Source organism: Ovis canadensis, chromosome 24 (assembly GCF_042477335.2).
Source record: "Ovis canadensis isolate MfBH-ARS-UI-01 breed Bighorn chromosome 24, ARS-UI_OviCan_v2, whole genome shotgun sequence".
NCBI lineage: Eukaryota > Metazoa > Chordata > Mammalia > Artiodactyla > Bovidae > Ovis > Ovis canadensis.
Genome location: NC_091268.1, coordinates 23,770,515 through 23,795,064, shown reverse-complemented (window position 1 = coordinate 23,795,064; position 24,550 = coordinate 23,770,515). Strand labels below are relative to the sequence as shown.

The window sequence follows — 24,550 nt, the reverse complement described above, 5'->3', positions numbered from 1 at the left end:
GCCCCATAAAGAAAAACCAAATGACAGATTAACTGGAGAAAAACATGTATACCTCCTGTATATATGGGAGCTACCCAAGAAAACTGAGTGACTCCCTAAAATAGCCCAAACCACCAGTTTAAATTCTATCCTCAGCTGAAGACGTAAGAAAGATGCAGGGCAGTGAGGGTTGGGGATGTGTGGCAGGGGGGGAGGAAGGTCAGTTCCAGGAGGTGACCAGAAAAAGCACAGTAAGCAAGGGTACGGTCGTGATGCAGATTTAAGTCACTGCCTTCTCCACTGATACGAGTTTTAGAGATTTAGTCATCATCCTCTTCCAGGTTGCAGAGAGGAAGACACCCTTATAAATGTAAGATTTTTGCTTCTTCCAAAAAGGTTAACTTGGACTCAGTTTTCAGAGTTTCTCCTGTGTCTGCTCTATCTTAAAAAATAAAATAAAATAACCAGCCCCCCAAAAATCCGTATGCCAGAGAGGTATATTTGGGGATGGCAAATTGTGCTCCCCTTCATCATCTTCTGATGGAATGTATTGGAAGGAATTGTAAATGGAGTCCAGAGATGGGAGTGATTGGTGAGGATCTCAGAAAATGTCACTGTAAAGCTGATGACTGAACTAACGTCATACATTACCTCCAGCTCAACTGGCATTTCCCAGGTTCTCCCTGTGTCCCTCCCACTAGGCCAGTCTCTCTAAAATTCCATCCAACAGGCATCTATTGCACACCCAGCTGGGCCCTGTGGTGGGCTCCAGGGAACAGTGAGGAACAAGACAGACTCTGTTTCTGACTTCCTGGAGCTCCCAGACAACTGGAAGGTGTGATTGAGCAGAAAGGAAGCTCAAAAATGGCTAACGCGTGCCAGTGTTTGACTCCTGACACTTGGCAGAGGATGGCTGACTCTTCTTTCTCCTCCTGCTCTCTCTCTCTCTGTCTCTCTGCAGTTTCAGAGACCTCACGACTATTCCCCGCCCTTTCGATTTGGCACGGTGCCCAACGGCAGTACGGAGAGAAACATCCGGAACAACTACCCCTACATGCACCAGTACATGACCAAGTTTAATCAGAAGGGAGTCGAGGATGCCTTGGTCAGCTTGAAAACAGGGTAAGGATGGCTTTTCTTTTGCTCTGCAGGCCTGCCCGTCCACGCGCCTTACAGATAATGACTGTGCGCCTTGGTGCTTATCTGCTTCTGTGTTGTACTTTCTCAAGAGCTGGAGGTCAAGGAAGCCCCCTGCTGAGGGCTGCTTTTTTTTTTTTTTTGTTAATCTGATGAGAATCCAAGCCTTCCTTCTGAGTTGTGCTAAGCAAAAAGCAAATCCAGGACACTTTGAAATGCAGAGAACCAGTGGGATCTCTTAAACTGATAAAGAAGTTGGCCCAACTCAGTGGGATTATTTTAGCCATAGGAAGATCTAAGGAGGTGGAATTTATATCAAGTGGTGAAAACAAAGTGCTATCAATTTTTATCTGATTTTAGGTAGGAGTTTATGAGGTGTAGCCTTCTGTAGAAGAGTGTCACATTGAGGAAGGAGAAAGGAAATAGGGAGAGAAAAGCAGTGAGAACTCAGTCTCTCTAGAGGTATAGGGAACATTCTCATCTACCTGTTGGCATTGTGGAAGCTAGCAGATGCAAAATAACTGAGGCTCTAAACAGAAGACCTGTTTTATAACCTCAGACAATTAATCAATTGCCCTCAGTCTCATACGTGAAGTGGGAATAATGATAAGACCTAATTCTTAGGGGTTTTATGAGGATTAAGAGGAAATTCACTGTAAAGCATTTCAGATAGTGCCTGGCACTGAAATGGGACCTAATTGCTAGTGTTATTTAGTGTAAAGGTTAAATTCTATTCCGTGGACTCTTCAACTTTTTGAAAAGTCAGTGATGTGTGAAATGTGTTTTTGAAAGGGTTCCATTAAAAATAATTTTGTTTTAAATAGTGGGATTGTTTAAAGAGGAAATTTTTGCTTATCCAGAAAATTAACTTACATGTACCCTCTCAGCTGTCAGGAATTCTGACACGTAAAACGGGCTGCAGTATATTCTCCTTGAGGATTAACACACAGCCTCTTTGCCTTGGCTGTTCTGCCAGGCATTGAGAAGGTCTTGCTGCTGCTTTTTTTCTGGTGGGGCGGAGGGACCCCTCTGCATCATGCCCAGATCTCAGCATCATTTCCAGGAAATGAGGCCAATGGCATTTTGTCTTTCAGTCTCCTTAGGGATTTCTTGGTATCTCAACAGGGGCTGGGAGAGCATTTGTTTAGAAGTCGAGCCTGTTACTTATCCAAAACTCATTCACACACTGTTCATGACTTTTAAAAATCTTACTGAAAGGCATAACAAAAATTGAGAAAATGTACAAGTGTTAAATATGCAGCTTGATGACTTTGTCCAGCTGACCTAACCACCCAGATCCTTCAGCTCTCCCATCTCCCACCTCCTCTCCCTCCTCCAGTCAGTAACTTTTCTTGCCTGTTCACTCGATGCCAGCCCCTGTATGCCAGCTGTTGTCCTGAACTACAGTACTTTTCAAGGTACTGGCCAGTAAGATTAGAAACGTTTTCTTTATTTTTTGTGCTTGTTTGTTTTTTATGCATTATTTGCGTGAAAAGTATTATAAACCTATTACAGTACAGTACTATATAGCCAATTAGGTTAGCTGGGGACTAAGCTAACTTCGTTGGACTTACAAACAAATTGGCCTTAACTGAACTCACTCTCAGAATGGAACCTGTTCGTACGTAGGGGACTTACTGTACTGTCTTCCGTCTACCATCCTCACTTCTAAAACCGTAGATTCTTTTGCCCTGTTATTCTAACATATAACGAAATCACGTTTTCTTTCTGGATTGCCCTTTTTCTGGCTCACCATTCTGTTAGTGGGGTCACTGCATGTCTTTCTGGCTCTTTCAGTCTTGTTGCTATGCAGAATTTTTGGTGTGGGGACATACCACAACGCGCACATCTCTGCTAACCGTGATGGATGCTGGGGTGGTGTTCCACGTGGGGCTATTATGAGTCAAGCTCCTTAGGGCTTTTTCCTACATGTCTTCTGTTGCACAAGTGGATACATTTTCCTTGTTATATACCTAACATTGGAATTGCCAAACTATAGAATGTGGGAAGTTCACTTTTGGTAGATATCAGAAAAGACAAATTTTTGATGACTTTCCAGCTTAGCTATAGACATGAGTTTTTGTTTGTTTCCACTGTGGTATTTTCATCAATATATACTGTTATTCTGAACAGACCATGAGGATAAATGTCAGGACAATAGTTAGAAACAATGGTTGAAGGCTGACTGGTCTTCTCTTCATCTATCTGTTACCCAGAGGACGAAATAGGGTTTTTTTTTTTCTTTTTCTTTTTCAATTTTTTTAAATAATGCAAACAAAAAAGAGTAGAGATATACAAACCATCCCTGGCCATAAATTGTATGAATTGTTCTCAGGAAGCCATATAATGATTATAACATCCATCTTAGCAAACTTGGGCAGATGGTGAGTTTACTCTGCGTTCAATCTCCAGAGAGGAGAATGCATGACATTGTTACTTTAAACTCAGAAACTAGAGCTAAAGGGGTGTGCCTTTTTCTTTTTTTTAAAGAAATAGCTACACACACTGTTATAGGTGAGGGCACTCCTGCTTATACTTGGAGATTCTGTCTCAGTGGAGTTAATATTAGGGGAAATCACTTATATGTTTAACAGGCTTCTCAGATAATTATTTAAATCAAATTTTGAATAGATAGTTCATTTACACAATTCAAAAATAAAAATTAAACAGTGGAGAGCCTTCCTTCCACAATGTGCCTTTTTTGCCTAGTACCCTCTGCGCGTGCGTGCTAAGTTGCTTCAGTCACATGACTCTCTGTGACTCCATGGACTGTGACCCACTGGGCTCCTCTGTTCATGGGATTCCCCAGGCAAGAATACTGGAGTGGGTTACGATTTCCTCCTCCAGGGGATCTTCCTGACCCCTGGATCAAACCCGCGTCTCCTACATCTCCTGCGTTGGCAGGCATGTTCTTTAGCGCTATACCGTCACCTGGGAAGCCCCAGTACCCTTTACCCTTACCCAGTAATCACCTTTACTGCTTTTCCTGTGTATCCTTCCAGATCTTTCTCTATCAAAGCATAAACAGCTGCAGAGACTTTTTCTTTTTTCTACAAAATTATAGTCTTTTTCTTTGTGTGAGTGTACCATATGGTATTTCATCAGTCCCCTACTGATGGATATTTAGGATATCATTTTTTTGTTGTTGAAAACAATACTGCAGTGAATATGCTTGCATGTGCGTCACATACATGCATTGTAGGAGAAATTTCTCGGATTGCTGGGTGAAAGACTACACACAGAGCTGTGATTCTGACAAACATTGACAAATTTCCCTCCCAAGGAAATTCACCTTTACCCCCTGCTGTATAAACGTACCTGTCTCCTCAAAGTCTTTGTCAACACAGCATGTCATCAGTCTTTGAAAATTTTGCAAAGATAATGGGTAAAATATGTGCCAACATTTAAATTTGCACCATTTTTATTATTCATAACTTTTTTTGCCAAATGTAATTAAAAGCCTTCTGCAATTACTTTTTTGAAAACATTCATTATTTTTTTCTCTTGTTTTGATGATCTTTTCGTATTAATTTATCTATTAGAGAAATGAGCCCTTTATTTGTGGTATGATTACAAATGTTTGTCCCAGTTTTCTGTTGTTGTTACTTTATCTTTTGAGCTTGCAGATAATTTTTTTTCCTGTGGAGATTAATATTTTGTATAGTCACTGATTTTGAGTTGTAGTTCAAAACTCCTTTTCACTCAGATATAAAATAGTTTTAACCTCTTCTATTTTGGTTGCATTTTTAATATTTGGAATTTTTCTTGGGCTGAAGTATGAGAGGACCTTCCCTGGTGGCTCAGATGGTAAACAAACTACCTGCAATGCAGGAGACCTGGGTTCAATCCCTGGGTCAGGAAGATCCCCTGGAGAAGGGAGGTGGGTATCCACTCTAGTATTCTTTCCTGGAGAATTCCATGGATAGAGGAGCCTGGCAGGCTGCAGTCCTTGGGCTCACAAAGACGACTGCAACTCCTCAGATGATTATGAGAACTAAATTTAAGAACTGCCATCACCAAACTGTACCCAGGTCTGACAGCTTCTGTGTATTGATCGTGTCTGCTCATCCCATCTTGAGACTTCTGTCTTTCTGGTGTCCGCTTCTCCACACTGAGTTGCCTTTTCCCTTTCCCATCCCATTTTCTTTTAAAATTTTTCATTTTGAAATACATTACTTTAAAATAGGAAATGTATTATGAAATTATTTTATAAGAGTAAATATCATGAGGATATACAGTTTAAGGAATAATAAACTCCTCATGTAATAATGATAATAATAAACCCCAGCTTTAAAAAAATAGACATTCCCTTCCTTCACTATGTATAGCATCTCTAGAAGTTTCTCTTCTCAAAAAGGACAAGGAGGTGCCCTATGTGCTTCTGGATTGTTGGATTTCAGGATATTCCCTTTATGCTACCCCCAATATGCTAGAATCCAGTGAGGCTTGGCTTAGAAAACCCAGAGCAAGTAACTCAGCTGTTGGGTCCCACCCCTCCACTCACAAGTCTCACTGACATCTGTGCTTTAGTGATTATAAGTACATATACAGCAGGGTCAATGAAACGGGGAGGCTCCTTTATGAACTGTAACTAACTAGAAGAGTCTGGAACACAAGAGGGACTTTGGATTATGGTTAAACTAGAGTCCCAGCTCAGTCTGAGTCTGGGCTCTATCATTAGCGAGCTGTGACCTTGGACAAGTCATGTCACGTCCCGGAGCCTCAATTTCCGCATCTAAAGAGTAAAAGGGCTGGGTTCTTCAGTCTCTGAAATAATTCTGAGATTCTTTTACTCGTGTCAGCAACTTGAATACTTCTTTAGCACTTTCCAAAATGCTAAATCCAGACAAACCACAATTATAAACGGCTGTCAGTTTTGCAGAAAGGATTTAGAATAACTCTTCACAGCTGGGTGTCTCCAACCCTGGCCAGGGAACCAACTCTACCTAAATCAAATGTGTGTCTGTGCTAGTCGCTCAGTCGTGTCCGACTCTTTGCAATCCCATGGACGGTAGCCCCTGAGGCTCCTCTGTCCGTGGACTTCTCCAGGCAGGAATATTGGAGTGGGTTGCTATTTGCCTTCTCCAGGGGATCTTCCCAGCCCAGGGATCGAATCCGGATCTCTTGCATTGCAGGCACATTCTTTACTGACTGAGCAATCAGGGAGGCCCACCTGAATCGAATGGTTCCTTGTAAAAATGCAAGGTTTGGGACTAATGCAAGACCTTCTCTTTAGTGGTAGAGATTTTGGATTTGCATTTTAACAAGCATCCTGCTGCTCCAAGGTGATTTTGATACAAGGTAAAATCTGAGAACTACTGTTTGCAAGTTCAATAAATACATTACGCACATAAAGAGTAGGCCAGCTAATCTAAACATGTAGCTTGTCTTCACAATCCAGAATCACTTTAAGAGTCTTGGGGCACAGAAACTTGAAACTAAGTTGTTGTGTCATTTGAAACTAAGTTTTTTAAGTGTCATGGTTTATTGAAATGTGTAATAAATGGAGATAAAACATCCCAGAAAATATCAAGCAAATCAGTGAGAAAATAGGGTTGATCTGCAGACATTGACAGATGGGGTTTTCAGGAACAGCTCTGTTCTGACATGTGGGGGTCTCCTGAACCAAAGGTGGATGAGCGTTTCATGACCCTGGGTTTCCAGGCCAATAGGGCCTGAATCAGTTGTTGTTTAATCACTAAGTCATGTCCAACTCTTTTGTGACCCCGTAGACTGTAGCCCGCCAGGCTCCTCTGTCCTTGGAACTCTCCAGGCAAGAATACTGGAATGGGTTGCCATTTTCTCCTCTGGGATCTTCCCAACCCACACCCGTGTTTCCCACATTGGCAGGCAGATTCTTTACTCCTGGGCCACCTGGGAAGCCCACCTGAATCAGTAGGGATGCTAATAAAAATGGGAATTCCTGAGCCCTACTAAGCCAACAGAACCTGAATCTCTGGAATTTGGAGATTCAAATTTCGCATCTGCATTCAAATTCTAGATCCCCTGCTTGGGAATCTGCACGCTTTAACAAGTTCTTCAGGTGACTCTGATGTACAGTAATCAAATGTGGGGCCCATGTGCTTTAGAAGAGGGAGCTGAGGCTGAAATGAGTGGAGACAGATTTAGATTTATAAACGTTCAGTCATCAGAAGCCAATGTTCTCCAAGTGGTTTTGGTAAGTAGGCAAAACTGCAAGCATAGCACTTACGCCAGATTTAAATTAAACAATCTACGTTCTTACTACTCTGAAGAGCCTAATATTTGAAGACATAGTGGGATGGTTTATGTTTTCTTATCTTAACTGACTTTCATGTCCAATTATGCGTATATAAATTTATGGAAAAGTCCCAGTTTCCTTTAGAAGCATCAGTCAGGCCTCCTCCCCAGTCCCTTTGCTGATTTCATTTCCAGTCCGACAATGTTGGGAAGCAGATGTGCATCTTTTGGCTTCTCTTACACTGAGTAGTTTGGAAGAAGAATTGGAAAGACCCAAACTGTGAGGTGTCTGTATACTAAAAGCCAGAGAGGGTGGTCACATCTCTTTGCAAGCATCAGCAGCGTTTTCATAGGAAAGGCAAACATTGCGTGCCTGTGCTAGGGCCAGCACCTCCAAGCCTGTGGGGGTCAGGAGCCCCTGTTTTTATTGGCACTGCTGGTGACTTAGGTACAGGCAGTCCCTGGGCTTTGCAAGGTTAATTCATTGAGTACTGAGAACTGCTGTTCTGTCTGGAGTGGACAGGACCGAGAAGAGGAAGGGTTCAGAAAGAACAGAGGCATGGAGGAACACACGTTTAGGTTTGCATGAGGTAAGCTGAAAGTGCCTTTGGGACAACATCATGATATTTCATCTTTGCATTGATTGAAACCTAGCAATCTGTGAGATATGGCTCCAAGCAATTCACGTGCATAATCTTGTTTCATCCTCAGAAGATGCCAGTGAGCTAGGTACCATTACTGCCATTACTGGGTACCATTACTACTGTTACTCAGGGGTACTATTATTCCTCTGAGCGGGTACTACTATTGCTATAAGCTGGTAGTCTTACTGCTAGGAGCTGGTACTCTTACTGTTATGAGCTGGGTACTCTCACTCCTATGAGCTGAGTACTGTTGCTCCTGTGAGTTGGGTACTCTTACTGCTATGAGCTGAGTACTATTATTCCTATGAGCTGGGTACTTAAAAAGATGAAGAACCTAAGGCTCTGCAAGGTTAACGAATTACCCAACAGGCTAGTTAACTAAGTACTTCACACTGTAGAGTTATTGACTGTAGGAGTTAGGCTTGCTCCCCGACTTGTCAATGCCAGCAAGGCAATTGGATATATGAGATTAGAGTTGAAAGGAAAATTGAAGACCAAAGTTCTGTATTATATTATTGTGGAGGAAGAAATGTGCCTCCTTTCTAGATTCTTGTGGCTAATCTAATAACTCAATTGACATGAGACAGATTAACAGGAGAAAGTCAAACGGAAGTTTAATAGCATGTAAACCCTGATGCTGGGAAAGATTGAGGGTGGGAGGAGAAGGGGACGACAGAGGATAAGATGGTTGGATGGCATCATTGGCTCAATGGACATGAGTTTAAGTCGACGCCGGGAGTTGGTGATGGACAGGGAGGTCTGGCATGCTGCAGTCCATGGGGTCTCAAAGAGTCGGACACGACTGAGCGACTGAACTGAGCTGAACTGAAACCTTGGAGAGAGCTGGGAAAACCAAGTAACTCACCAAAATGGCCAAAGACTCACCTTAAATACCATTTTCAGCTAAAGACAAAAGAAGGTGTTGAGGGTAGTGGTTTGAAACTTGAAGGGTAGGAAGGCAATTGCCACGGAGATAAGAAAGCAAGTGTTTGATAAATAAACGTTTGCTGGGCCAGCAGAATCAATGGAGTACACTCTCACCTCTAGGCCCAGCCTAGAATTTCCCTGACCACACTTAGCCCATGTCCTCTGCAGACGTCTCTGCTGATAGCTGTAATCTGGGACAGGCCCTCCGTCTTTCTCTTAGGCAGTTAGGAGGAATGTCACGGTTTCTTCCTGAGTCTTTTGGGCCTTGATTGTTTCAGCTTGAAATGATCTACATGCCAAAGAGATATTTTGGAGTGGTAAATTTGCTCCCCTACAGAATACTGGAGAAGACTCTTGAGAGTCCCTTGGACAGCAAGGAGATCAAACTAGTCAGTCCTGGAGGAAATCAGCCCTGAATACTCACTGGAAGAACTCATGCTGAAGCTGAAGCTCCAATACTTTGGCCACCAGATTCTAAGAGCAGATTCACTGGAAAAGACCCTGATGCTGGGAAAGATTGAGGGCAGGAGGAGTGGGGGCAACAGCAGATGAGTTGGTTGGATGGCATCACCGACTTAATGGACATGAACTTTTGCAAACTGCCAGAGATGGTGAGAGACAGGAAGGCCTGGCATGCTACAGCCCATGGGGTCACAAAGAGTCCGATGCAACTTAGTGACTGAACAGTAGCAACAACACGATATGTATATGTACATATATTTAATATGATGTATAATATGCAGATACTATATAACATATATGTGTCAGTTGGCAATCTGAGAGTTGATGAGATCCCAGCATCCTCCTTTCCATCTCAGAAGAAACTGGTCCAGGGATCCTCAAATTGCCAGGGCAAAAGTAGACCAGGAAGGCATGAGTATCCTCACTGATGCGGAGTTGCCGTGCAGAGCAAGTTCTTTTAAGGGTGTCATCTGAGCATATTTTATTAGCTATATTTTACCAGTCATGCAGAATCCCACTCAGAGGGTTCCTTTCCAGCTGCTGAGTTCGAAAACAGGCATAGATCTCAGGGTTTGGTGAGCTGTTCTCCTAAATGAAATAGCACAGTCTCCAGAGAAAATCAGATCGACAGTGACCTGGTTTCTGAGGTCCACCCCCACACGGCAAATAAAGCTCAAAAATAATTGCTACCACATCAGAGAGTTAGCAATTTTACCCTTAACAAAAACTCAAGAAAGCAGAGAAATCTTTTTTGTTCTTGAAATTATCTCTTGTTAAACTCCATTAAAACTATATTAAGGGACATTCACGACCACCCATAAAGTATTAAAAAAATTTTTAATGGGGGAAGAGTTGAATAAAATGGGATCTGAATTCTGTAAATTCAGAGAAGAGGCAGAAAGGAGACTAAAATGAAATACATCAAACATTATGAGAGACCTTGTAGTTGATGAAGATTGTGGGCTTTCTATCCTCTTTTACTTCACACATTTTTCTGCAACAAAAGTGTTACTTGTAGTAAGAAGGAAACAGTGTTTTTCTGAACATAATTATTCAGGTCTTCTTGTATTTCCTTTGGGCATTTGTCCACATGATCATAGTTTATATACATTGAACCGGTGTCCTTGCACACCTGTTTGGCCTTTCTCAGTTGAATCTATACAGTTTTGTGGGACAATTATCACATTTAACGAGGAGGTGCTATTTTACTGAGTTAGAAAAAGATTAATTAATTTAACTTTTACTGCTGTGTGTTTTCATCATACGCTGTCTGGCACCGGAAGGCCCTCCAAGAAAACAGTTATTTCAGAGAGCTGGCTGATGCTGTTACTGTACCAGTTAGCTCAGACTGCCATTCTACATCATGTCTCAGACTTCTGTGCTGTGAACAACATTGTTTTTCTTGGCTGTAAGGTGCTTTTATCTCATGGACAACAAGTCCTGTAATTCCTCATAGTGCTCTTTTTGCTCGGGCTTCTACATAACTCAAAGCTTAATTTATGATCTTCCGTTAGCAACTGCAGAGAGCTTATGGCGTGAATATCTGCTTTCTGACTTTCCCTAAGGCCTTACCTGCTTTTCCATCTCAGAATTCAGTTCACTCAAATTGCTTTCTCCATATGCTGAAAACTTCTTCTACTGCAGTTTGAATAACCTGCCTGAATTGTTTTGGAAACCAAGCAAGGTATTTCCAACTGAAGGATATTATTTACCTGTGTGCCAGGTACCGTTCTGAATGCATTGCCTGAAGTGTCTTATTTAAACCTCCTAACAACCCTGGGAGGCAACAATGATCACGATTTGTATTTACAATCGAGGAAGTAGGCACCAGGAAGGTTAAAGAGCTTATCTGCGGTCACACTTGCTCCAGAGCCCACGCTTCGAGTCATGACTTAAAACACTAAATATGAACATTTCTAGAACAGTGCACAATTAGCCTGTTTCTGATTGCTCGTTGTTATAAAAACTCAGAACTAATTTTGCCCATGCTTTAAAATGTCTCTTCCTCTCTTTGAAAGGTTAGTGCTGCTTTTAAAATGGTCACTATTTCTCCTTCCATTGAAATGGAGAAAAGAAATGAACTCACAGAGAAAAGCCAGCTGAGCAAAGGATGTGTTCCTTATATTGGGAGCCACGTGGTTAGGAAATTCTTCCTGGGGCAACTGAATGAGCAGGAGCTTCCTGGCAGATTCCATCTCCTTGTCTCCTTAGGGATCACTTCTCCTGATTGGTTGCCAAACTCACACAGTTGAGTTACCAAACTCAAACTTCAGATATGACATCTCATTTCATACTGATTCAGCTCTACCAAACAGGAGTTCTCTCCATTTTACGGAAGGTGAAATTGAGGCTCAAGGAGCAGAAGCAACTTGTCCAAAAGTTAAGTGAGCGACAGCACTGGCACTCAGACTCAGCCCAGCATCTCCTTTTATCCTTGATGTCTACCTCTCTGCTTGTCCTGGCAAGTGAACGATTCCGGGAAGTGCTGAACCTCACTTTTGTCGTGAGGTATGAGGCCTAGGACCAGAGAAGCTGATGCTCCTGCCCATCAGGGGCTCAGATTTGGAAAATCTTGGTAGTATGCTTCCTCTCTCTCCACTGTGAACAAGCTCCCACTGACCCAGGTGCTAAAATGGTCTCCACATTAACGCATCAGCTCTGTGTGTCCTCTTGCTCTTTCTAGCAGGAGTGGGAGGACGTGTGAGTTTTCCAGCTGCCAGGTTAGTTCTTAGCACAGGTCGGAAGATGCTGTCCACACCCCGTGGTGAGTGCCTGGGACCCAGACAGTGGCCTCTGCCCTCCTTCCATCGAGAGAAACGCAGATTGAGGAGCAGTAGAAACTCGGGCACCGCTCCTCGGGTTTCCCTACGGTGGCAGTTCCCTAGCATTGCTGTAATAAATAACCACAAACTTGGGGGCTTGAAACAACAGAAACATAATCTCTTCCAGCTCTTGAGCCCACAAGTCTAAAAGCCAAGTGTCCGCAAGGTCACACTTCCTCCAAAGACCCTGGGGGAGAATTGTCCTTGTCTCTTCTCATTTCTGGTGGCTCTTCACTTGGGCACCGTCATTAAGATCTCTGCTTCTGTCTCCATGTGACCTGGTTCCTCCGTGTGACCTCCATGTGTCTCCTCTTTTTACGAGGGATGCTTCTAAGTCATCGGATTTACGGCCCACCTAAACCCAGGATGATTTTGTCTGGAGAGCCTTAACAAATTACATCTACAAAGACGCAACTTCCCAGTAAGGTTGCATTCTGAGGTTCTGATGGATGTGAATTTGAGGGAGGGACACTATTCAACCCACCTGGGCACTCACCTGGGCACCAGTGTGGTTTTCCCAACAGCATCCTCTGTTGGTGTCTGACATGAGCACTGCCGCAGAAGGCTCTCGTCTGGGGTCTGGGGTCTGCGGGGGAGGCCTCCATCCAATATGTGCTTGGGAGTGTCACCCGATGTCGCTCAGTGGAGAAGGGTACAATACAGGTTCTTGCATGTAAACTACCTGACCCCTGGGCGATGCGATTATTATGTTGGCTAGTTTCCATCCCTGCTTCCTCATCTCAAATGCTTAGCTGTTCTCTCTCTCTGCCAGATGCTCTTATAAGCACTTACCTATAATTCTTCATTTAATTTCACAGCCGCCCCACGAGGGTTGGCATATCCAATCTGCACTGGGTGCACAGAGAAACGATCGTCAGGCATGGCAGGGGGAGAAATGTTTCCCGACTCTTCTAGTGTTTTCCTGGCTGGTCAAAGAATTAAATTGAGGTGAGACAGGTTAGCGGGAGAAAGTCAAATAAAATTTTAATAATGTGTATGTGGGAGAGACCCAGGAGAACTGGTTAACTCACCCAAAGGGCCCAAGCCTCACCTACCATCCTCAGCAAAAGACAAAAGAGGATGTTGGAGGCGGGCGGGTTGGGGCTTCCCAGGAGAGGAAGGCAAATGACATGGAGATGGAAAAGCAGATGTTTGGGAAATAAATTTGCCGGGCCACGGTAGACAGTGGGACACACCGATCTTTAATCCCTGTTCTGTCTCCCCAAACAGAGTAAATCCATGTTCTTTGCAGACAGCTCTGGTGGTAGCTCTATTCTGGGAACAAGCCCTTCATCTAAATTCTTCAGGCAGTTAAGGAGGAGGTAAAAAGAAACATCTCCTGAGTCTCTTGTTTCTTAAAAATAATCAGCCTAACTTAGTCCTCATGCCAAAGAGACACCATTTGGGATGGCAAATTTGGCTCCCCTGCACTGCGTGTGGGCTTCCCAAGTGGCTTAGAGGTAAAGACTCCACCTTCAGTGCAGGAGACGTAGGTTCAGTCCCTGGGTCAGGAAGATTGCCCAGAGAAGGACATGGCAACCCACTCCTAAATTTTTAAGGAAATTTAAACAACCTGTCTGAGCCTTTTTCCCACATCTTCCAAATCCTGGAGGAAATAGCTACCCACTCCAGTATTCTTGCCTGAGAAATCTCATGGACAGAGGAGCCTGGCAAGCTACAGTCCACAGGGTCGCAAAGAGTCTGACACAACTGAGCGGATGAGCGTGTATGCCCACACTGCCGTGCACAGCTTAAGTCTCTTGCTGGTGAGCTTCAGAGATGGGATTTGAAGTGGCTCCAGCATCTCTGTTGTTAATCACTCTGCTCTATCACTCTCACAAAAGAAGATATCCTTGCTGGTAAAACATGCAGATAAATAAGCATCCATTTGACTGTGTCCCAATTCCAAATCACCCCCACTCCCTGCAGGTAAGCAGTGTGCTGTCTTTGATATACATTGCCATTTCTCCCAGATCTTTGTCAGATGAATTTGCAAATATTTATGTGTTCACATATAATTATAAAGTTTTATTCTGTGGGGTGCTTTCAAACACTGTGAAGTAAGGCACAGTTTGGTTTTTCAGTTAATAATGTGTTTTGAAGTGCCTTCCATGTCCATAGGTGTCTCTTGCCTTCATTCTCTTTGATGGCTAGAAAGAATTCCATGGTTTGCATATAGCACAGTTTATTATATTAGCTCCCTCTGGGGGGCTCTTGGTAATATGGTCATGTTAAAATCCATGATGAGGTGTCTGTGTGCTTTGGCAAGTCATTCTTTAGGAATGATCTTAAGAAGTATGATTTCTGGGTCAGAGTATTTATACTTTCTAGAAAAGGTTAGTCTTATTCAGCTGATTGATTGACTTATTTATTTTCTGAATGACCCCATGATTCAGAGCATTGACCTTGAATTGAGGAATACCTAGCTTTATTTTCTTACTCTGCTAATTACCAGCTGTGTGACTTCTGGAAATTTAAATAACCTCTCTGAGGCTATTTCCCACAGCTTCCAAATCCTGGAGGAAATAGCTACCCACTCCAGTATTCTTGTCTGGAAAATCCCATGGACTTAGGTACCTGGTGGGCTACAGTCAGTCCTTTGGATCACAAAGAGTCAGACAGGATTGAACACGCACATTCAGAACACTTTTGAGGACTGAATGAATTGACTTAGGGAAAATCCCGGCACTATATCAGATGCATAATAGGCTTTCATTGATTCTTTCCCCAGTCTCTCACTGTCATATACTTTCTGGCCTTTGAGAGTCCCTGTCTTTCAGTCCTGGTATGTGACAAGTTCAGCAGGATCACCATCTTTACCAGGAGTGTGTGGTGATGCTTAAGAGCCAAGCATCCTGGACTCAAATTCCCTCTCTGCTGACAGTCAGCTGTGGGACTTTAGACAAGCTAATTAACTTCATAGACCTCAGGGTTTTTGTTTATAAAATAATGCTAACTATGATTCCTTCACCTAGGAACCATACCTTAGGAACCTGCACTTAGAACCATTGTAAGGATTAAATGAGACAGGCAGGCAGAGAGCAGTGTCTGACGCACGTCAACATTCAGGAAAAGTCTGTAACAGAAAACATTCTTTGTAATATGAGCGTTTTAAATACTGTGCTGCGCACCGTGGAACTTTTGCAGTAGTTGGGTTACTCTGATCCCATCCCTTGAAGAATATCTACTAAGAAACTCCATAAAAGACTGACGTGTCGGCAGGAATCAATACTTTTCCTGGTCAGAGCATGAGCGGTAGCATGAAGAAGGAACAGCGTTTGCATAGCGCTTTATAATCCCGCAAGCAAGTTTCCAGTCATTCCTTCCTTCAACCAGAGTACAACCACCAGAAGAGACAGTTTCCCTTCTGGTCAGATGGGGAAGTCAAGGCTTAGGTCTGAGCACAGACTCACCCAACGCCCCACAGTGGTGTTTCTCTGACTCCATACCCAGCCTGAGGACAGGCACTCTGATTCCAGGAGCCAGTGACAGCCTGGCCCTGAAGGCGCGTTGCATTGGCAGGTGGTAGATGGGTCTGGAAGCTCTGATGCTGTGGGACACCCAGGGCAGAGACCTCCTCTGGGCTTTGGTTTTCTCTCCTGAAAAATCAAAAGGCTGCAGTACATGATCTATCAATATCTTGGATAAGGTTAGTTTGTTACATTCAGCAGTAATGAAGAAGAGGGGGTTTGATGTATCCTTTTAACCTTGTCCTGTTCGTGAGGTTGTTAGTAGGCAAACTGTTTGCCCTGCTTCCTTTCCGCTGTTTCTCCCTTTCTCCACTCTCTCTCCCAAGACTCTTGAGAGTCCCTTGGACTGCAAGGAGATCCAACCAGTCCATCCTAAAGGAGATCAGTCCTGAGTGTTCATTGGAAGGACTGATGTTGAAGCTGAAACTCTAATACTTCGGTCATCTCATGCAAAGAGTTGACTCATTGGAAAAGACCCTGATGCTGGGAAAGATTGAGGGCAGGAGGAGAAGGGGATGACAGAGGATGAGATGGTTGGATGGCATCATTGACTCTGTGGAGATGAGTTTGAGTCAACTCCGGGAGTTGGTGATGGACAGCGAGGTCTGGCATGCTGTGGTCCATGGGGCAAAAAGTCAGACACGCCTGAGCGACTGGACTGAGCTGAACTCCCTCCTCCTTTTTCTCCCCTCCTCCTTTCCTTCCCTCCTCGTTTGCTCCCTTCCTTCTTCTTTCTCTCTCTTTCCCCTCTCTTGGCCTCCCTTCTCCCTCCCTCTCAGCTCTGAGTCTCTTCTTGTAGGCCGGTCTCCCTCTTTTCACTCTCTCCCTCTCTGTCTTAACCACTCTCTCCTCCTCTATCTCTCCCTCACTCTCTTTGTTGTTCTTTCCTGTCTTCTTCTCTTCCTGTCTTCCCATTTTCCTTGGTGCCTGCTTCCATCTGTATTTTCCCCCTCTCTTGTTTTCTCCCTCCTTCTCTGCCTCTCTCTGTCTCAGTCTTACAATACTGTTCAGAATGTTCTCAGTTAAAAAATAAATAGTCACCATCCATCTTTTTTACCCAATTCACAGTGAATATTACTGTGAAGAATTAATCAACACAAATTAAACTGACAGCAGCGAAAAGCACACAGGGTGAAATTTGTTATTGACTGCAAATCCATAAATGACTCAAATCTTCTTGGCCAACTTTGCTTCTCTGCGCAATTTTGACCCAAGAGAATTGGACTTGATGGCCACCATCCCCATTAGAGAAAGCTCAAGATGGCAGAAGTTATAAATTAGTAAAATTTGTTACGGTCCAAACACTGATCAATGAATCAAATCCTTGTAAAACTGCAACACAAAGGAATTGATCCCAGTGAAAATAATTTCTAAAAAAAAAAAATTGGAAATAATTCAACTCTGCTACACGAGGCATTCATCTAGGAATTAAATTAGCTTAATGGAGTTTGCTCTGAAAAATGCTTCCTTAGTGAAAAGGCATCAAGGTTGGTATAATTCTGACTTCAAAGTTTGTACACATAAACTTCAAAATGTGATTCTGGGTCATTTTCCTAAAATCTATTTCAGACCATCCCATGCTGATGGCAGGTACGGTCTCTGTATGAATTGAGTGTCCCTTGCCCAAGCAGACACTTCCAAAGGCTGTCGTGCACCAAGGGTACCTCTTCTTGGGCCCGTGAATGTGCCTCACCTACCGGTAAGGCTGAGTCTGGATGCTTTGATGGTGATTTGCACACCATGGCTTCTCTGCTCATGTATGTCACCCCTGCCCCAGCCATCCCCTGGATTCGTACCAGGAAACACAATTTCCAAAACACCTTCACTTCCATTTTCATCCATCCTGTATCCAAGGAAATCAACCCTGCATATTCATTGGAAGGACTGATGCTGAAGCTCCAAGACTTTGGTCACCTGATGCGAAGAGCTGACTCATTTGAAAAGACCCTGATGCTGGGAAAGACTGAGGGCAGGAGGAGAAGGGGATGACAGAGGATGAGGTGGTTGGATGGCATCATGGACTCAATGGACATGAGTTTGAGCAAACTTGGGGAGATGGTGAAGGACAGGGAGGCCTGGCGTGCTGTGGTCCACGGGGTCATAAAGATTTAGACACAACTGAGGACTAAAGAAGAACTGTCCAGTCCCATGAAAGAGTTGCTATTCCCCTACCTTACAGATGAGAAAACCAAAGCTCAGAGAGGTCCCATGACCAGCTCTCATCCATAGCGCTGGCCGAGGCAGACCTGAGCCCCCTCCACTGTCCCACATTCATCCTGCTGACCTGCCTGAACTGCTGACTGCCGTGCTCCTCTTCCTAAGAAGGCTGTGATGAGCACCCCCACCCCAAAATACAACCAGTTAGCATCCAATGCCCAAGTCTCACTAACGCTTTGCACTAGACCTCCAAAACATACACGCACACAACACACGTTCTGGTTCCATTAATTCATCAGAACAAGTCAGTGTCTAAGTTAAAGACTTCTTGAATGTTAATGAATGAATAATTAACTTTAACTGTATAATTAGCCTTTAAATGTGCTAAGACCCCCCAGAGAGCCTCTGAAAACATGCACAAGGAGATGATGAGCTAAAACCGGAAACTTTTGATGAGGAAATGTCAAGCCCCTTGACGATACAAGCCCCTTTCCCCAAAGGAACCATGCGGTGACTGGAGGCCACAGTCTCGCATTTTGCAAGGGGAAGTCTGCTTTGCTGGCAGACAGTCTTAGGGCCGGGAGTGAACGTTCAGGCCATCGTGTAGCTTACAAGAGAGACCCGCTGAAGTAACAGGGTCAGATCTACACACTGGAGGAAGCCACAGCAGCTCCGCAAAGCTGTCAAAAATGCGGCAGGAAGCCGCTGGGTGAAAGTAGCATGGGACCCATGTGAGAGTCCTCCTTTGCTCTTTGCAAATCTGCAGAGAGGAGGTCTTATTTCCCCCTCTCGTTCGGAGTCACTGTCATTTTTAATCATTTGCTTTCCTTGAGGACCGCGGGTGACGGGAGAGGATGACAGCACCCACACAGCCTCGGTGATGCCTGGGTGGGGGGGGATGTCCCACAGCCAGCACCGCACAGCATGACTCTTCAGGCTCTGGTTGTGTCCCAGCCCTCGCACTGGTGGAGCCACGGTGTCGGTTCATTTGTCACAAATGTTTGCAGAGGAGCTCACCCTTCTGTAGGGAGCAGAGGTGGGCCTGGCAGGCACTCTGTCCCCATCATCGTTCTCAGACGGGATCTTTGAGCCTCCCCCGCCCCTAAGTGGGAGAAGCACTGAGCCAGTGACAGCCGTGTGGATTGGCAGGAGCTGGGATGGCAGGGCCGCAGACATCTCCGCTTTAAAAGCAGGAAAAGAAAAGCTTCCCTGGTAGCTCGGTGGTAAAGGATCTGCCTGCCAACGCAGAAGACTCAGGTTTGATCCCTTGTCCGGGAAGATCCCACATGCTGTGGAACAGCTAAGCCCATGCGCTCTACAGCCGGGAGCCGCAACTTCTGAACCGGCATGGCGCAACTGCAGAAACCCGCGTGCCCTAGCCCCTGTGCTCTGCAAGGAGAGAAGCCACTGCAATGAGAAGCCCGTGCACCGCAGGAGAGTAGCTCCCGCTCGCCGGAACCAGAGCAAAGCCTGCGCAGCAACAAAGACCCACCTCAAAAATAAGTAAATGAGTAAATTAAGGGGGAAAAAAAGCAAGGGAAGAAAAAACCAAGCAGAAAAACATCAGCGGCTCCTCCCTGTGAGGCCTGAGGCTTCCAGCCACGGCTCTGCGTTCTGAGGGGCTCTTCCGCCAGTGCCCGCCTCTAATGTCCGTGTTGTTTCATCCCCAGAGCTGCCAGTTACCACCGTGCAGCCTAACACGCCTCTCTCTCGCCCACCGTCGCAGCTCCAATCCCCCCAGCGCTTTTGGTCTCAGTTGGGCTTCTCTTTCTGACTCTCCACCCTCAACAGGAAGCTATGGCCATCTATGCCTAAATGACTCCCATACGAGTAGGGTTATGATGTGTTGGGGGCAAGAGATGTTTCCTCTGGAAGTGACTCCAGATCTCACATGGCTGAGCATCTCCTGGGAAAGAGACAGACGAAACTGAACAACCCACCAGATCTTTTAAAACCCGGATGGCTCTGGTCTGATCCTTTCCCTTTTTTCATCACGGTGGGCTTCACGTCGAGCTGTAACCCCCAGCCTGAATTTCGTAAGTAAGAGAGCTGCTTCCACTTACTCCGCAGTCTGTGGATAATGTGGTCCCAGTGGTTATGTCTGTGGCCTTTGTCGTCAGGCTGTGTTAAGCCCAAGTGCCATCTGACACTTACATAAGCTGGCCTGCCATGTCCCTCACTTTACCTTTCAGGGCCTCTGTTTCTTCATTCCGCAGGGATGGCAGGTGTGCATCCTACTTTACTCAGTTAGAAGAAGTGAGTGAAACAAGATAATGTCTATAAAGTATTCAGGACCAGGTTTGTCCTGCACAATGCATGAACATTGTAAGCCCCTCTGCTGGAAAATCTGAGTGCAGAGGGATCCACCGGTGTTGGCCCTGCACGCACATCTCCTTACATAACCTCCCTTTATTCCCAGTGGCCTTTGGAGGGCAGCTCGTGTCTGCCCCGCTTTACAGGGAGAAGAAGAAGGCTGAGAAACACAGGGGCCTTGTTCAAAGGCTTTGAACACAAAGCCCGAGCTGGAGGACGTCAGTGAGTTTTACATCTTTTCTTTTTAACAACGGGAACATTTTCCCTTCAGTGGGAAGGAGATCAAAGGCACAGGTCTCTGAGTTGGAGCCAGGAGAGGCAGGGCTCCACCTCCCCCGCCCATTGGGAGCCACTTCTGCAGCCCCCAACCATGTATGGCCATTTATACTGGAATCTGATTTAATGAAACAAAATAAAATGGACACCTCGGGTCCTCAGTTGCAGTAACTGCATGTGAAGGGCTCGATAGTCATAGCACAGATTTGGAGTATTTCCATCACTGTAGAAAGTTCTCCTGGACAGTGCTGCTATAGAGAGTGTGTATGCAGTAAGTCCCCTACGTACAATTGAGTTCCATTCCGAAAGTGCGTTCATAAGTCCAATTTGCTCCTGAGTCCAACAGAGTTAGCTTAGGCACCCAACTAACATGTCAGCTATATTGTACTGTTCTATAATAGGTTTATAATACTATTCATGCAAATAATACATTAAAAAACAGGCACAAAAAATAGAGAAAGCATTTTTAATGTTACAGTACCTTGAAAAGTTCAGTAGTTCAGTACAACAGGGCTGGCATACAGGGGCTGGCATGGAGCAAACAGGCAAGAAGAGTCGCTGACTGGAGGGGAGAAAGGAGGTGGGAGATGGCAGAGCTGAAGGATATTCAGCAATAGGAGATGGAGGGTAAGCTGCAGTTTCACTCATGCTTAACATTGATGGAATGCATGTTAGCATCTTTGAAAGTTCATACTTGAAGGTTCCTTTGTAGGGAACATCCTGTACAAAGTTTGGAGACACTGCTGGTGAGCTTCAGGCAGTCTTTCGTTGCTGTTCAGTCACTAAGTTGTGTCCTACATTTTGTGACCCCGTGGACTGTAGCATGCCAGACCTCTCTGTCCCTCACCTTCTCCCAGAGTTCACCCAAGTTCATGTCCATTGAGTCAGTGATGCCATCCAGCCATCTCATCCTCTGCTGCCCCCTTCTCCTCCTGCCCTCAATATTTCCCAGCATCAGGGTCTTTTCCAATGAGTCAGCTCTTCCCATCAGGTGTCCAAAGTATTGGAGGTTCAGCTTCAGCATCAGTCCTTCCAGTGAATATTCAGCATCAATTTCCCTTAGAACTGACTGGTTTGATCTCCTTGCTGTCCAGGGGACTCTCAGGCTTTCTCCAGCACTACAATTCCTTAGCCTCTTGAAATCTCATCTGCTCATAAACAACACAAGAAAATAAAATAAATAATAATAATAAATCTCCCTGCTGGGCACTTGTAAGGCCCCACTGGGACAATGCATGTGAAATAACTGTGTGTTTTTGTCAAGCGTTGTACAAACAGTGGCCATGTCTATCGGGGGTTCATGCAGGTATCTGTGGCCAATGCATTTAGACTCCAGCTCTCTAGAATCCTCCATGAGGGACAGAAATCAAAGTCACGTAGCCCTGTGGTTTCCTTCACATGTTGTCCTCACTTTGGTTCTGACGTGGCCCTGAGACCTCTGAGGCTACTGGTGCCAGTCCACCCAGAGGTGCCTACGTGTGATCACTTTGCTCAGAATTAACTGTGTCTTTTGCAGGTGTCCTCCCTCTGACTTGATGATATCTTGCTTTTGCAAGCTTCGTTTTCCAAGTAAACTTCCCCTTTTTCTTTGCACTTATCCAGCTGTTTTTCGCTCAGCTCAAGACTTGTCATGAAATATGGTAATGATTTGCAGAAATCTGTGCCTCTCCACAAAATACAAATTTAAACAGCTCTTGGACAGCTCTCATACGGGGGCCAGGTACAGATTTAATTTCCATTCCAGAAATGTTTCAGCATGTGGTGGGTTAGCAGGATGGGGAGGACTTTCACCCCATGAATACCAACAAATGGCCTTAATATATGAATACCCTTGTACACACCTAGGCGTTTATTTGTGTTTGCTTTTTGAGGAACTGAGGTCAGAGAGATGGGTGAGTCTTAGAAAGTTTCAATAAAACCCAGGTTCTTAGCATCCCCATGGCAACATAAAGCGTTGGAGTTGCAAGCACTCCACCTTCATTAAGACGATACGTGCCATCCATTTGTCCCAAAGACCCCAGGACACATGTTATCCTAAGTCTCAGTTTCCCTATTCGGAGTGACAGAGATGACTCAGGTTTCAGAATTGTAGAATTCCATAGTTCCACAGGACCACAATGTCAACCTCATCTCACAGATGACAAACCAGCAGTGCAAAAGAAGGAAGTGTCATCCAAATGTAGACAAAGCACATAGATCCCTTCCACCTGTTCCTCCATGGCTCCTGTCACAAGCCCTCCAGCCATCATGAACAAGTCAACCTTTAACAACTACACCCCCCGCCCCCACAACATCCATGGGTCTCAGAGAAACCTGTATGCAGGTCAAGAAGCAACAGTTAGAACTGGACATGGAACAACAGACTGGTTCAGCATTGGGAAACGAGTACATCAAGGCTGTATATTGTCACCCTGCTTATTTAACTTCTATGCAGGGTACATCATGCAATATGCTGGGTTGGATGAAGGACAAGCTAGAATCAAGATTGCCGGGAGAAATATCAATAACCTCAGATACACAGATGACACCACCCTTATGGCAGAAAGTGAAGAGGAACTAAAGAGCCTCTTGAGAAAGGTGAAAGAGGAGAGTGAAAAAGTTGGCTTAAATTTCAACATTCAAAAAACTAAGATCATGGCACCTGGTTCCATCAATTCATGGCAAATATATGGGGAAACAGTGGAAACAGAGGCAGACTTTATTTTCTTGGGCTCCAAAATCACTGCAGATGGTGCCTGCAGCCATGAAATTAAAAGACACATGCTCCTTGGAAGAAAAGCCATGACAAAGCTAGACAGATATTAAAAAGCAGAGACATTACTTTTCTGACAAAGGTCCATATAGTAAAAACTATGGTTTTCCCTGTAGTCATGTGCGGATGTGAGAGTTGGACTGTATGGTCCACATTCTGGACCATAAAGAAGGCTGAGCAGTGAAGAATTTATGCTTTCAAACTGTGGTGTTGGCGAACTCTTGAGAGTGAGTCCCTTGGACTGCAAGGAGATCAAACCAGTCCATCCTAAAGGAAATCAGTCCTGAATATTCATTGGAAGGACTGATCCTGAAGCTGAAGCTCCAATACTCTGGCCACCTGATGGGAGAAGCCAACTCATTAGAAAAGACTCTGATGCTGGGAAAGATTGAGGGCAGGAGGAGAAGGGGGCAACAGAGAATGAGATGGTTGAATGACATCATTGACTCAATGGACATGAGTTTGAGCAAACTCTGGGAGATGGTGGACAGGGAGACCTGCCATGCTGCAGTCCATGGGGTCACAAAGAGTCAGACGCAACCGAGCGCCTGAACCACAGTAGCATTTCTGGCTCTCCAGAAAGGCTGTTTCCTCTTGGTTTGTCGGTTGTGTTCATCATCACCGTTGACAACACCCAGTTTTTCCCACTCTTCCGCTTGGATCATCTGATGCCCTTTTAATAGTCTCAGAGTATAAAACCGAGTCTCCAACCCTACAGCCCTGAGATGAAAGCTTCAGAGTCTGTTAGTGAGACACGTCCTGTAGTTTGGCCCCATCTCTAGCCATGAAAGAAACAAACAAATTAAAATGAAGAACATAGCTGCAAACCTTCCAAATAGTTTTGTTCCCACAGGGAGCCCTTCCGCGCTTGTCTCTGAGAGGACGCAGCATTTTACATGCTCCTGTTGCCACTTACGTTTTTCTTTGCTTCACTGTTTTATGTCTTCTTGTTAAGGAGAGAAGAGCAGTAAAGCTGAAAAGTGTCAGGAAGTTGAGCACTCCTCAACTGGCTTTTCTTATTACTTTAGAGTTTAGACTTCCATCCCTGTTTTCAAGGGTGATTGATCATTTCAGCCTTCTTAAATAACTAAAAAAAATGGAAAAAACATACATGCCCATTGATAGGTATGTAGGTCATGAATTAGGCACAGCCATGTCTTTGAACCCCTTTATCAATCACAGCCTTGTCATGGTGAAGGGGCTTGCATAACTCAAAGAAGCCATAGCCCTTGCCATGAAGGGCCACCCAAGATGGATGGGTCACAGTGAAGCTCAGTTCAGTTTAGTTCATTTGCTCCATCATGTCCGACTCTTTGCGACCCTATGGACTGCAGCACGCTGGGTCTCCCTGTCTATCAGCAACTCCTGGAGTTTACCCAAACTCATGTCCAT

General features: G+C 44.7%; 1 protein-coding gene across 2 annotated transcripts in view; it reads left to right on the top strand.

Moving 5' to 3' along the window:
• The window catches only part of GRIN2A (glutamate ionotropic receptor NMDA type subunit 2A), a 433,676-nt gene that overhangs the window by 367,757 nt on the left and 41,369 nt on the right, over positions 1-24,550 (top strand). For both annotated transcript variants that reach the window (XM_069569483.1, XM_069569485.1), the window contains one exon: positions 941-1,101. In XM_069569483.1, the coding sequence (XP_069425584.1) occupies positions 941-1,101 (161 nt within the window). The remainder of the gene's footprint in view (positions 1-940; positions 1,102-24,550) is intronic.